The 14,492-nt window shown below is 43.5% G+C and overlaps 1 protein-coding gene across 3 annotated transcripts in view; it reads right to left on the reverse strand.

Moving 5' to 3' along the window:
* Window positions 1-14,492, reverse strand: part of WWOX (WW domain containing oxidoreductase) — an 898,695-nt gene that overhangs the window by 588,336 nt on the left and 295,867 nt on the right. Inside the window, exon 9 of one of the 3 annotated variants that reach the window (XM_045818499.1) lies at window positions 13,939-13,959. The exons of the other annotated variants lie outside the window; for them this stretch is intronic. Coding sequence (XP_045674455.1) covers window positions 13,954-13,959 — 6 coding nt within the window. The 3' untranslated portion in view covers window positions 13,939-13,953. Of the gene's footprint in view, window positions 1-13,938; window positions 13,960-14,492 lie in introns of those variants that run through there. 3 annotated transcript variants of the gene reach the window in all.

The raw sequence follows: 14,492 nt of genomic DNA on the forward strand, positions 1-14,492 counted from the left end.
GAACTGAGGGTCCACGATCTTCTTGTGGAGAGTATGGATCAGTTCATAGGAACTACAGCAATGAGCACAAGAAAACCCCACCAACTATGGGTGCCAAAGGAGCCCACCACCGTGGCTGGAGACAAAAGGAGCCGCTTAGCTCACATACCTGCACACACACACACGCGCGCTCGCGCGCACACACACACACACTCACGGCAGGTCAGGTCACTTTAAAACAGACTAATTATACCCCAAAGTTAGCGCATTGCCAAGTTATTCAAATGTCAAACAACACGAGCATTTTTAGCATGCTTCCATTAGTGCCTGGGCGAGGACCATCGCGCCCATACATCATCACCCAGCTACTTACCTGTGTCCTTGACAAGGGAGAATCAACCCCAAATAACACTGAACCCACACCACAACTAAAAAAATTTTTTTCCAATATGCACAAATCATTTAGTGTAAAAATAAACAGAACTAGAAATTGTCTTTAATAAACTAATATTAGTCTCCCCAGAGGGTTAATTATGTCACTGCGTATTTTAAGAAGAATGTAAATTGCCAGTTTCAACAGATGTTCTTTTAAAAGGATTGGTTATCTGGGAAATGACAGTCCTTTGTTAGAGCTCACCCCAGTGGAATATAAACATTAAAGTCACCCGACTATCTGTCACCGCCCCTCCCACTCCTCCAACAACTGTTACCCACACCGATGCACGCTTTGGTTATCAGCCGCTCTAGTGACAAATGTTCTGATGATTTCCAAACTCCCCTCCTACTGTTGCAGACACCCCAGAATGGCACCTGCCCATCAGTACAAGCCCCGGCTTGGGTGCTCAGTAGTGGCTCTTTCCAGCCTATTCTGTTACCCTGGACAGCAAGGTTACGAGATCACAAAGAGCCACAACTGTCCAGATCCAATTTAAATAGTCAATGTGTGAAATGCATGGGAAATGCACGCGGACGTATTTGAAAACTTCCAAGGGAGGAATGAAAATCTGTAAGAGTCATTAGAAGAAAAACAAGAGCGTATATTTCTCTACTCTTTGCTCTCAAATGGCATTTCATCATACTGAAGTGTCTGTGACCAGGTTCGGAGTGAGAGCCTCGGCTGAGCTGTGTGGCTGAGGAAGGACAGAAAAGCCCTCAGTGTGGCAGTTCGTTACTCCAGGCTGAATGACAGCAGCTGACCTGGGGCTGTGGGCGAACACGTGCTCCCATGTCACAGCCAGTCGTGGGTGTCTGGCTGCCAGCCTCACTTGACCCAACTCTCCATTATCGTCCTGGTTAGACTCACTTCACAGGCAGGGAAACTGAGGCTGAGGGAGATTAATGACTCCTACGGAAAACTTAACAGAATGTGCGTTCACTATCGATCTGCTAGTAACAAGCATAAAATCTCATCTGAGCCAGAAAGGTAAGCAGATAACTATTGATCTCCTTAACTGTTTCTGAAGGGGCTGCTCAAGGTAGGAGTCAGGCACCCTGAAGAGACAGGCAGTCCCATGTCCTGCAGATGGGAGGGGACAAGGCAGCCTCGTGCCACTATCTGTGGGAATGACCTCAATGGCAATGAAACCAAAAGAAGGGCAACAATAGATGTGGCCACAGAGCTAAGAAAGCTGCTTAATGTTTAGTATTTAATTGAATCACTCCACTACTTTGTCATGAAAAGATCATGTCCATTCAACAGATAAAAAAACCTGAGCTCAGAGGTGAAATAAATTGCCCCTGGGTCACATAGGTCCTAAGTGGCCCACAAGGACACTCTAGGCCTGCGTGACTCGGAGCTGCCTCCTTCCACTATAATTGCCATCTCAGAGGATGCCGGGTGAGCACAGCACCCTGGCACCGCCCACCACAGCGGCTCCAAAGGCCCTCAGATCAGCTGCCTGAGGACCCAGGAGCAAGGCCGGGCCAGCAAGGTATCAAACCCATCATGCCCAGATGTCACACTGGCAGACCCACCCAAGAAGTCGGGAAGGCCTGTTTGCAAAAGCAAACGGGAAAAGCTCAACCTCAGCCCTCTTGGGCCTGAAGACGGGGCTCAGGCCTATCAGCTTATCACTGTGTAGTTACCATGATATGATTCCAGGATGTGCTCTTCACCTAGTGCTGAGCTGGGCAAAGCTCGCTCTGCTGTTGGGAGGGGCCTACAGCATCCACACAGTGACCCTAAAATTCATCCTGCAGTAACTGCTAAGGCTTTGCCACAGTAAAGGGTGCGGCGATACAGGCCCATCTCCCATGTTCCCTCTGTTCCCAGCCCAGCCAAGGGCAGTGGGGGCCTTTCAAATCTCCCATCGGGCATGTTCCCCAGTACCCAGTGACAAACCTACCTATTCTATAGTCCAGAAACTAGTGTGTGACCACACTAGTTTCACTTTAGAAAGCAACAGTCTGAGAAAAAGAAGGCCCCAGCCCCACCCATTCTAGAGACCCCCCATTCCCAATCCTGTCTGCAATTCTTCAGGAGCCTGGGAAATGTAAAATAGTGGTCCTTGGGTGGAAAGACTGCTTTTTGCCCTCCAGTCCAGGCCCCTGGGCAGAAGTTGATTTAGTGAGATAAGGCTACCTTATTTCTAACCTCAGGTTTGGGGACTTGAAGGTTCCTGGAAGCCAGATGGAGAGACAGCTAACTACAAGGAGACAATTGCTACATTTCCTGTATACTCTAAGGCACAGGTGGCAAACACAAGGCCCACGGGCCAAATTCAACCCTCTACCTTGTTTTTATCTGGCCTGGCACCTTGTTTCTACCTGGAGGCAGCACCAAGCTCTCGCTTAACTGTTAAGAAATAGTTACATTTATACAGTCCTAAAATTACATTCGGCCCTTTGAAGGCAACTGCAAGGCTGATGTGGCCCCTGGTGAAAATAATTTTGACATCCTACTCTATCTAAGTGGTTAAAAATGTGGCTCTAGAACACTGGTCCTCCACCTATGGCATTTTTGCCCTCCGGAGGCATTTGGTAATATCCAGAGATATTTTTGATTATTCCTACTTCAGGAGAGTGCTTGCTAATAGCATCTAGCAGGTAGAGGGAGGCCAGGGATGCCACTCAACATCCTACAATGCACAGGACAGAGCCCCACAACAAGGAATGACCCAGCGCCAATGTCATAGTGCCAGCACTGAGAGACCCTGGATTAGAAGGAGCTTTGGCATTAAGTCCCAAATACATAATAACAGGTGAGCCATGACTTTGAGTTTTCTGAAACCTCAGAGTATGATGGTCCTGGTGCTATAATGCCATGCAAAGATGTCACATTAATAAGTGACTCCCTTCAAACATGTGGGCTGGTGCTTAATAGATTTCATTAGTTTGTATTAGTAGATGGGATGCGGACTTGTGGAAGCAATCCCCTGAGGCTCAACTCTGCTGATGCATCTGATTTTTCCGGGGGGTGGGGGGGGAGGAAGGAGGTAGGGAGGGGATAACCCAATCCTTCCCCATTTGGGGAAACCTAGCACCTGTCTATATCAACATGTTCAAGATGAAAAAAAAAAATCCCTGAAAAAAAAAGATAAATTATTTATCCAGCATAAATATTAAAGAAAATTGTAAAACGTAGTCTGGTGTCACCATGTTGTTGTTACAGAATCATCTCGTTATAGCTTCTGGCAAAATGCTGTTGTCTTTAATATCAGTACAACAGAATCGGCCGGGATGTACCAGCCAGGGTACATGTGTCTGCTGGCTGTCGAGGACACTTAGCGGCACTCCAGCCAGCACATCACACCCCAGCGGGAAATTGTGCAGGAACACCCTGTTAGGGATGAGCCGGAATCAGGAACAGATCATGCACTTCCTCCGGACACAGGATGTAATTTACAACTGGCAGTCAATCAGACACGCACAGTGGTGTGCTGCTGTCGGGGTGACCGGCTTGACGGCCGACTGCTAAGTTTCCAGGAATTTTGAGCCAGTGGCCAGACACACCCATCATTAAATATTAAATCATATAAAGTCACGATTAAATAAACGATAAAAAACAAAGGTAAGAAGTAATCAAAACTTAATATTTCTGAATAATGTTAGTATGTGTGACTATTATTTATGCTTTTGAGGCTATCTATGTATACCTCATGTCTGCATAACCGGAGATATCCCCCCCCCACACACACACACAGTATGTGAGACCACCTCCATTTTTCCTAACCTCCGGTCGGCCGTGGTGTATTTACACTACCAGCATCGGCAAACACTGCAAGTCAGAGTTTGTTGCCCTCCTTAGGAGTTTGTTGTTAACCATTTACCAGTATGCCCCTGCACCCCCTGCACGGACATCACTACGTGGTAGCAGCATGCACAGAGGGTTTTTGTTTGAGAACAAAACATCTATTATTCAAAGTTTCGCAAACTCTTTACTGCAGCTACATGGGCTCCTAGGTAACCAAGAAGTTTAATAAATCTGTACGCTGGTAATTAAACACTGTAAATAATTTATCTGCTGAAGCTTCCTGGTTGGTCTGATAGGCCTTTGTAGAAAAGTGATCCATGCTGACTTTCATGGAGTAAGGTTGGCAAAACAAGTGCAGGGAGGAGTGCTAGTGGAAAGTGGGTTTGCTCTCAATAATGTATGAAGCCCCATGCTGGGGAGAGGGACCCTAGCAAAAGCGGCCCCTAGGCAATCTGTTCTTTCATCTGCAGCGCCGCGGAGGTGAAGGTGCCGCCCGCATCAGAAGCACAATTGCTCACTTGTGAGCAGATGCCCTTCATGCGGCGGGCAGCGCCGCGCTAGCACAGCTGAACAAACGCGCGCTGCGAGGCGGGCTCCCCTCCCCGTGACCGGGAGGACACAGTATATATTAATTTAGCAGGTTGTTGAATAATGCTTGAAAGGGGGATTTATGAAGTAGAAAAATCATGCGGCGAGTCAAAATGCCTTTCTAACCAAATGGGGTGAAGAAAAGGGGTTCGGCTCCCAGGGAAGATGAAGTGGAGTCTGACAAATCCCCACTCCCAAAAAGCAGCCGAACAGGGGTTACCCGGGCAGTCGGTCGGAAACAGCCCAGTGGGGCGGGCCCACTGCAGAGCCGGAATTGAACATTCACCCTGGAGTGTTTTCGCTGAAGCGTAGTTTGATTCTAAGTGCTTGTGGGTGGGGGAGGGTGTGTGTGTGAGGCAGAAGGGGTCTATGGGAACTCTCCGCACTGTGCATTCAATTTTGCCCTAGAAAGTAAAGTTTATTATTTTTTTTTAGTACAAGTGGCCCTAAGCCCAGAATTGCTTTCTGCTGGGGACGCCCCAGGGAAGCAGTCACCCTGGTGTGCCCTGTGACATGCTCTTGGTTCTGGCACGTGGCTGCAAGTTCTGCCACTCTGCCATCCTATTGGACAGTCACTAAGAGCAGCTCATACAGACGCAAATGTCCACACACACCTTTGCCTGTGTCTGCAAGTGGACAATGTGTTCGAGGTAACTTCGGTTCCCGGTAAAGCTACCAACTTCACACGTCCGTGCCGGTCAGTCCGCCCGCTGCGGGGCAGGTACACCAGGCTTGCGGTGTGACTGGGCCCCCAGACAACCCCGTGGGTAGAAGGAACCCCGTCCCACAATGTAGCTGTTAGAGAAATGGAGACAAAGGCAGTCTCTCCTTAAGTTCCTCTCCCTCTGCCCCCATCCATCTTCCAGAGCCGTGAGGCCGGGACAACCTCAGCAAACTCGATCACTTCTTCAAGGCTGACAGAAGTCTGTCCCCTTCCCATATTTCACTTTGGGGGCAGAGACTATCTGTTTTACCCAGGAAGGGTAAAAGCAGCAATCTGCTTAACGAGTCCCACCTTTAAAGCCCTACAGCCACTCAACTTCCGCACACAAATACTATTGTTTTCCACTTCAATAATTATTAAATTGTAATGTAAAATGCAACTTCTGCTTAAGTATGCGTGATTATTAGACTACAAGTCAATTGTGGATAACACCCAGATATAAATGCAGCTAATAAGTCTTACTGTAATGATTAATCAATTTATGAATACATTATTTAAACTAATAGCTCAGGTAGGGTATCTTAAACAAGTTACAGAGTACATCGACCAATTCAAATACCAGCTGCAGGATCAATAGTAAACTGTAAGTAAACTCTGGGGAATAGGTACACTTGCAAAAAAAAAAAAAATCTACAAACAAAAGGGTCTTGGATGAAGGAAATGTAAAACTATTTCAATTTTTAAGACAAATGTAGGGCACTTTAATATATGCCAAGGTTTAAAGGGAAAGTGAAAAATGTATTACTGAAAATTTTGCTCCTTTTTCATGCTATTCAATAATAATTAAGGGCAGCTCATACAAACTCATGTTCACATGAACCTTTGCATATGTTTGCAGGTAGACAATGTATTAAAATGAATTTTGATTCCTTAAAAAATTGCACATGGGGTTCATTTCATTGCAACATACCATATTTACCTATTCATCTATAAATTTCCTTTTAACAGAAGAAAGAAGCGCATCTAAAAGGTAAGATTAGCAGTTACCCTGACAGGGCTCAAGTCCCAACTGAGATGTCAGGGGACACGTGTTCTGTGACAGCCAGAGAGGTCCCCCCAACTGTTAGCCATGGGGGGGTTTTGTGGGCAAAGCTTTCTCCCTTCTCATTTTTTTTAATTGAGGATAATTAATGTGAGTTTACTAAATAAACTAAAAGGGCCTTGATTTCCATATGTGTGATATTTTATCATAGCTTCAAGTGATGCTGCATTTACAAAAATTAATTAGTATCTTGTGAGATTGGCCACACATTATTGAGTACGGAACAGCAGCTAAGTGAAACAGATGAAATATTGGTAAGCGATGCAGCCCACAGTATAAGTATGTGGAAGGGGTCAGAGGTTAATCCCTATTGATTTTCTGAGTCTGCGTACAGCACCGCTGGGAGAGCCGGTTCTGTTGGCACTCAGCTAGCACAAATACATTATAAATCTTACTGTCCACCTTCACTGATCAGTGTCACTTACTTCCTCCGCTAAAGACCATTAAGAAACTACTGAAAAAAGAAATCTACCCAGATGCAGGCAGAAAGGAAAGCATTTTAAAAGTCTCCATGTTGCAGGATGCCGTTGGAGAAGGAGGACTTCCTGAGAGTAGGGGCCCTTTCTGGGAGGTGCTCTCGCTTACGGAAGGTGACAGGCATAAATACAGAGTAATTTTCACATTGAAATGGTGGAAGGAGCTTTCTCATTTGAGTGGATAGAAAAAAACAAGAAGCAAATGACAAAGTCAAATATTCTTGTGGACACTGATAGAGGCATTTCCAACTTGGTTTTGTGAAATTTTGTCCTGGATACAACCTTGAAGGTAATGAAGAGTAAGCTTCAGGAGCCATCAAGTCCATGGGCTTCTTCCAAGAGTCTGCACTGAATGTTTTACTCTTTTTCCTAAAGTGGGTCCCCAACTTCCAGAAGCTTCAGCCTTCACACGCCTGGATGCCCACCTCTAACCTACTTCCAGGAATATCTATGAATGGCTGTTTCTTTTTCATGCCTTTCTTTCTTTTAACAGACTGTGCCATATATCTCCTGAGCATCTGGCACAGCTGCCAGGCACAGTGAAACAGATAAGTAAGGCAGGGTCCTTCCCTAGAAGGGAAGGTCTTTTTTGTACCATCAACTCTCCTTCAACAGGCTCCTGGCAGACAGTCTTGGTGCTAGTAAGTGTTCTGCTACAGACTAGCCGTGTGACACTCAGACAATTGCTTAACATCTCTGAGCCTCCATTTCAAAAGGATAATAATAGTAGCCATTTCACAGGGTGGTCAGGAGATTAGAAATCACATGTGAAGCACTTAGTATAGGGCCCAGCAAGCATTTAATAAATGTTAGTCATTTAAAAAAATTGTGACATTGGGAAAAACAGTGGCCTCTTTCAACCTCTGTTTCATGAACGGGGATCCTGGAGTGAAGATGTAACAAGACAGGGAGCCACATGATCAGTCCCAACACAGGTGCCGTATCCCCTACCTCTCAGAGCAGGCATGACAATAACATGTCCGTTCTGAGTTATTCTTTAGAAAGAGATTTTCTTAAGCCCTCAGAAAGGGTGTGAAAGAAAAACATTAGAACATGTAGACGTTGGGTAGCTCAGCATTAATGAGAAATAGAGTTACAAAATCTTTTAAGAAATTTTTAGGCAAAGAAGGGCCTTAATTATTATTGAATAATTCTTTCTGCACTGAAATTAGATACAGCTGGTGCTTTTATTTTAAAGCACCAGCACCAGAAAGATGAATAGAAAAGGTTCATAGATATGTATTCTTCCGGCATAGTTTTCACAAACCAGCTCTCCTATCACCTGTAGAACTCTCTCTCTCTCCCCCCTCTCTCTTTCCCCACTATCCTCCCCCCATCTCTCCCTCACCCTGCCCTGAGTAAAGAGTTAGACTAAAGAGTTAGTACATGCCCTGGCTGACGTAGCTCAGTGGATTGAGTGCGGGCTGCAAACCAAAGCATCGCAGGTTCGGTCCCCAGTCAGAGCACAAGCCTGGGTCATAGGCCATGGCCCCCAGCAACCGCACATTGATGTTTATCTCTCTCTTTCTCTTTTCCCTCCCTTCCCTCTTTAAAAATAAAATGAAATCTTTAAAAAAAAAAGAGTTAGTACGCTTTTCAAAATTTCTAGAGAATATGCCAGAATGCTAGGAAAAACCTCTGTCCTTGCAATTTTTCACACTTCTATCAACCAGGCTTGGTGCAATATTGTGCTGAAATCAGGATATACTTAAATTAGATACCTGTAAATGAAGGTGTGGAAGGTGGGGACAGCTCTCCCACCGTGCAATGATAAAGGCACATCCAGCCAAGCTTTCTTCAAAAGTTCAGCCTCTGCCATGACTCTTTGTTTCAATCAGTGGGGTTTTTTTCCTTACAAAATACTTTCATTTTAGCATTTTCAGCTGAAAACTGTTGAAAAGATGTTCTTCAGCAGGCAGGAGATAAACAGAGCAGGACCAAACGAACAGTGAAAGCCAGGACAGGCAAGGGTCACAGATTCTTTTAAAACTCCTTGAGGCTCCAGACTGTTTTAATTGTGAACATTCATCAGTGAGCAAAGTTCAGGGCACATACCTCCATACATGTCTGTTTATTTATAAGTTATAAACTTGTATGACTCTATTAGCTAATATCTCAAGGCATGGGATAGGGTCAGAACGATGTTCATTATTAAAATTAGTACATACAAGTTTACATCATTTTGCTAATTTAGGTTTTTACTTTTTGATTGACTTCTAAGATCTGATCAAATTTTCATTGCTTTTGCCTTGGAACGGATGATAGGCTCATATTAGGAGGAGATGAAGTGGCAACATTGCTACTTCCATTCTGCTTGCTTGTGTTTGCATTGTAAGTATCATCTTCAAACGCTGTTTTCTTTTGCAGCAATCTCTTTGAGCTTTTTGTTCATTTTGTGAGAGATGCTTTAGTTCAAACCAGATCATCTAGTGTCTCAACCCGCTTAACTGAGAACATATGAGAAGTGTCAATGCATTTTCCAAGGCTGGATGCGAGTCTGCAGGAAACACGGGCTCCATCACAGACTCTCCACTTGGGCAAAGAGCGGCCTCACTCCACAGCGCCTTGCCTGTCATACATGCCCCCACAATCATCTGAGGACTAGAGAGGACCCCGTGTCAGCACGTCTGTGTCATATTTGTAAATATTAACATTTCTTCCTCGACAGTCAGTATCATACAACAGTTAAAAGTGAGGGCCCCGGGGCCAGACCACTGGGACTGGAACTGCGGCTCTGCCACCTCCTTTCCTCGCTGTGCCTGTGTCCTCATCTGTAACATGTCGATGGTAACAGTACCACCTCAGAGAACATTTGAAAAGACACTTGAGAGGATGATCTATATAAACATAGGAAGCACTTAAAACAGTAGCACCTGCGACCTGATAAATGTGTTGAGATACTTAATAACAAATGGAAGTGTTTGATAGATAAATACAAGTAGTAACATTTTCTTTTGGAACCCCAACAAGTCCTTCTCACACTTTGGAGACTGCTGCTCTAGAGCAGCACAACCCAACACAGCGCTCAGTGCTCTGCTATGACAGACATAGGTCTTTCCCAGTGCCGCCCACTATGGCAGCCACTAACCACACGTGGCCACTGAGCACTTGAATGTGGCTAGTGCTACTAAAAAAGTTAATTTGCATTTTAATTATTTTAAATTTAAATAACCACATATTGAACAATGAACCTCCAGAAAATTAACTATGTCTGATACCCCGTAAAATGGAACTCAATTTTGTAATCCATTGATGTGCCTCAAAGAAGGTATGGCTGCTTTGATGAGACCAGACAAGCCTGTTTCTGGGCTCTGAACCCAAGAGAATCATCACCTTTAGCTTCTCAGTTCTTTTGCCTCTAAGATGCTCCACTTCCTTGTTATTGGCTGCACTGTCCTCAGGAAGGGCCAGGGACTGGGGTGCTACATGTCGGCATTATCGGAGACCTCTAATTTGTGCTGGCTGGGCTTTTCCTAGCTCAGCTTGGCTTTTATTTCTGGTTTGGGTCTTGCATCTTGGCTCAGGGAACTCTGAATCCCGCCTCTGACCACTGCCCAAGCTCCCAGGCCACATGCGTACACCATTTTATTTGGTGCCCCGGCCCCTGTTCTCAACTTGCAAATAACTGCCCCCATTCTACAAATGGACCTCTGTGTGGACTCTCCCTATGACAGTGGCCACGTGATTCTCTGAGGGCAACCAGATCAGTGCCGATCAGTTACAGGGAATGGGAATCATCTTGACTCTATGTTCACTAGGTAAGTTATCCTCTTGTATATGATCTTCCCACAAAAGACTTCATTCTAAAACCACAATCTTCATGGCATTCAGTACCATGGTATACTCATATACCTCCAGTAGGATTTGCTTTATAAATTATTTGCATATATATATATATATGTCTTTGTCTTTTGCACTACATAATGAGATTCTTGAAGGCAATAAGTGACCCAAATTCAAATCCCTACTGTCTGAAGTAGAGCCTGACACACAGTAGGTACTCAGTATAGGTTGGATGGACGGATGAGTAGATAGATGGATGGATGGGTAGGCGGAGCTAGGTAGTGCTGAGCCATATGTTAATCTAAATAGAGGAAAGGGAAACAATTCAAATACTCCGCCCTTCTTCCCAAGTTGGTTTTTTTTTCTTTTCCAAATACTCTTAACTTATAAGAAACAAACAGAGCATTGCTAAATCCTACTTCTATTTTAGGGAGGTGGGCCATCCAAGTCCGTGACAGCCAGGAAACTGTGCTCCATCAATCACAACAGGCTGGTGACGACTACGGAAATGACAAAATGAAAGGGATAAAGAGGCCACGATGGGAACATCAAAAGCAAATGAAATACTGAAAATAAGTTAATGGTATTACATTACGGACTCAGCTTACTCAGAAAGGACTTGTCCAAAGGAAGTGGGGGGGGAAGCTTACCACCAGAACCAGCTGTCTAGTTTGAACTGCTAGATTGCTGAGTGCACACTGTATACATATTCATAGGTAGCACAGGAAATTAAGCACCTTTGGAACCAGTATTCAACTCTCCTGCCAGGGAGGGAAGTGAACCAATAACTCAACAGCCCCCTTGTGGCCCGGAAGAATTAATGCAGCTTCCAAAGGTGTGCAGGTTCTCCTTGGTGCGGAGTGGGTCCTGGGGAGTGGGCAGGGGGTCCTGTGAGAGGAGGGGATGTGCTGAACTACTTGTAAAAGCATCAGATGTTGCCCTGGTTTGTGGAGGGGGGCAATGCACCATCAGGATCAACATTTTTCTTCCCAGAGTCTGAAAGGAACCCCAGTGTACACGCCTGTTCAAACTGATGCGTGCTTAAAGAAGAAACAGATCAAATGAGCTCAGTATTTCCATTTAAAAATATCATTTAAGGGAATTTTAAGCCGTCTGAGAAGATGGATACGCTGTGTTTGTTTTCTACATTAATGAGCTATAAAAAGAATGGAATAGGCCATAAATACAGTATTTTGTAACAGCCTTTACTAAAAATGCTACTACTTGTGTTTATCATTTATATCCTTGTATACAACCTCAAAATTGATTACACTTTAAACCGCACATAACTTGCTGTGTTTTTCATTTTGTGCTATACTACAAACATTTTTATAACTCAGTTAATATATTCCATATTTTGTGTTCTTATTGATTATGAATATTTCTTTAGGGAATTTTATTGCTTTTAAAATAACAAATGTTAGGTATTAAAAAATAAAAAAACCTATTGCAGCTTTTATATTTTTCTTTCCCCTGGTAATTCTAATACACACATTTTAACACAACCATAGCCAGAATGTCTTTCCCTGTATCTTTTATACTTCCTCACACTAAAATTAAAAATCTACTAATATAGTGTATAGTAAAAGGATCATATTTTTCAAAGGAAACCCACCATTTAATGTGTTTGATTTGAATCCATAATCCTTTCCTTCTACAATTAAAATATTAAAGTGCCGAAAGATTATCTGCACATAACATGATGGTTTTACATCAAGTATATATTATCTTTCCTAATTGCCATTTCAGTTTATAGGCTAAAATATGATTTATATATATGATATGATTTCACTATTAATTATCAAATTGAAAAAATAAAATCTCACATTATAAATTCTCTCCTGGAAATTAGTTTTATTATTTTTTCCATAATCCTATCACACAAGCTATAAGTGCACTGCGGCATGAACACTTTAATTTTTCCAGTTAGTTTTAAGCAAGCCCAGAGGTGAGGTTTAATAAGGATCAATGGCACTTTATCTGGGACAGGGCCTCTTCACAGCATGCAAATTACACAGTAACACTTAAAAAAAGAAATAGATTTAATTAAAAAAAAAGTAGAACCACAGGCTCTGGAAATTCAATTAAAGGATTTATGCAAAGGTTTGCTAGGTTTTTATATGCAGTTACTGCTTACATAATGAGCTTTTCATATTAAAAATCAATAGGTAATCTAGACTAGAAGATCATCCCCTTAAATACATTTTTGAAATCAATTTGAAAAATAGTCCATCAACTGCTGTTACTACTCTTGCTGCTTCGATTACACTAAAAGCAATATTTAGATTGTAAGACGTGCTATGGAATATCTATGCTTGGATATTGCTTTCAAGGGCTCTTATACTTTTGAGTGCCCGGGATGATCACCTAGTAATTCAAGATTGTGTTAAATGTATAAATAATTTATTTAATTACCAGCAAAAGCCTACAGATACAACTCCATCGTATTTATTATGGTTAAATGAAGGAAGAAAAAAAGAGAAAGACCTGAAGGAGGAAGAGAGGAAAGGAGGAAGGAAGGGAAAGAAAGAAGGAGGGAGAGACAAAGAGACCGAGAGAGGAAAGGAAGGAAGAAAAAGAGGGAGCGGGGAGGGAAAGAAAAAGAGAAAAGAACAGAAAAACCTCTCCTACATTAGTATTTGTTCTCTCAATTGCCTGTTATGAACTGGCTACTTAGCACTTGGAGATGTGCATTTCACTTTAAAACTCATTTAGGTCTTCAGCTAAGGAAACAATTAGCTGGCTTATAATTCAGGCAGACTTCCATCCTCCATGAGACTGGGGAACAGGCCTTCAAATGAAAGCTGATGTTCCAGTTCTATCCAGTAAGTCCACCATGTATCTCACAGCCAAGATTTGCCTGGATTTGGTAACAATGACAACTCCAGACAGGTTTCCAGGGGTCCTTCCTGGTAAACTGGGAAATGATCATCACACAGAGGGGTACGCTGGGAGAGGCAAAGGGAAAGAGAACCCGGTAGGTCCAAATCTGAACTCCTGCCGTTTGCACAATAAATTAATAAAAGAGCCATTCTTTAATACGTCTTCTCCTTACTTTTATTTAACAGGTTCTTATTTCTAAAAGGTGCAGTGACCGCTCTGTGGCCATCGAAATGGAAATCGTGACTGGAGTTCTCTTCAACTGCAGTGCGCCGTGGAAAAACAGGCCTCAACCCTATAAAGGACCAATTTACAACAAAGTCCTTACTCTCTTCTGTAAAACTCTGAGAAAAAAAATAAACAAAATATTTAAAACCCAAATGTGTCCGTCTACCAAAAAACTCCTCCCTCAGGAATGGGAATTCTTTAGGAAGGTGCCGACGCAGCCAACCTGGGTAACCAAGGAGGACCCCAAACAGCACAAGGAGGGCCCTGCTCTCAATACACAGGGCGAAGGAGATGAAGACAATGAGAAAGGATGAGAAAAAGAAGCCGCTTCCGATGTCTGCGATATCGGTGGTGTTCACGTAACATTTCCGAAAGCACAATTCTGAACATACCGTAACGTGAGCCAGCCTTTCGGTTTGTGCCCACCTCTGTGCCAAGGGAGAGTTTAAGGCCCACATGACATTAGCTTCATCAGTCACAGCTCTGTGTGCTCAGTAAGCGCATGCAGAATGTCTGGGGTGTGCCAGCCCTGCCGGCTGCTGCGATGGCCACAAGGGTGAATCCAGTAGATTTCGTGTGCTTAAACAGGTTCAATATTTC

This window comes from Phyllostomus hastatus, unplaced genomic scaffold, assembly GCF_019186645.2.
Source record: "Phyllostomus hastatus isolate PE091 unplaced genomic scaffold, TTU_PhHast_1.1 phas_scaffold_345, whole genome shotgun sequence".
In the NCBI taxonomy this organism is placed as follows: Eukaryota; Metazoa; Chordata; class Mammalia; order Chiroptera; family Phyllostomidae; genus Phyllostomus; species Phyllostomus hastatus.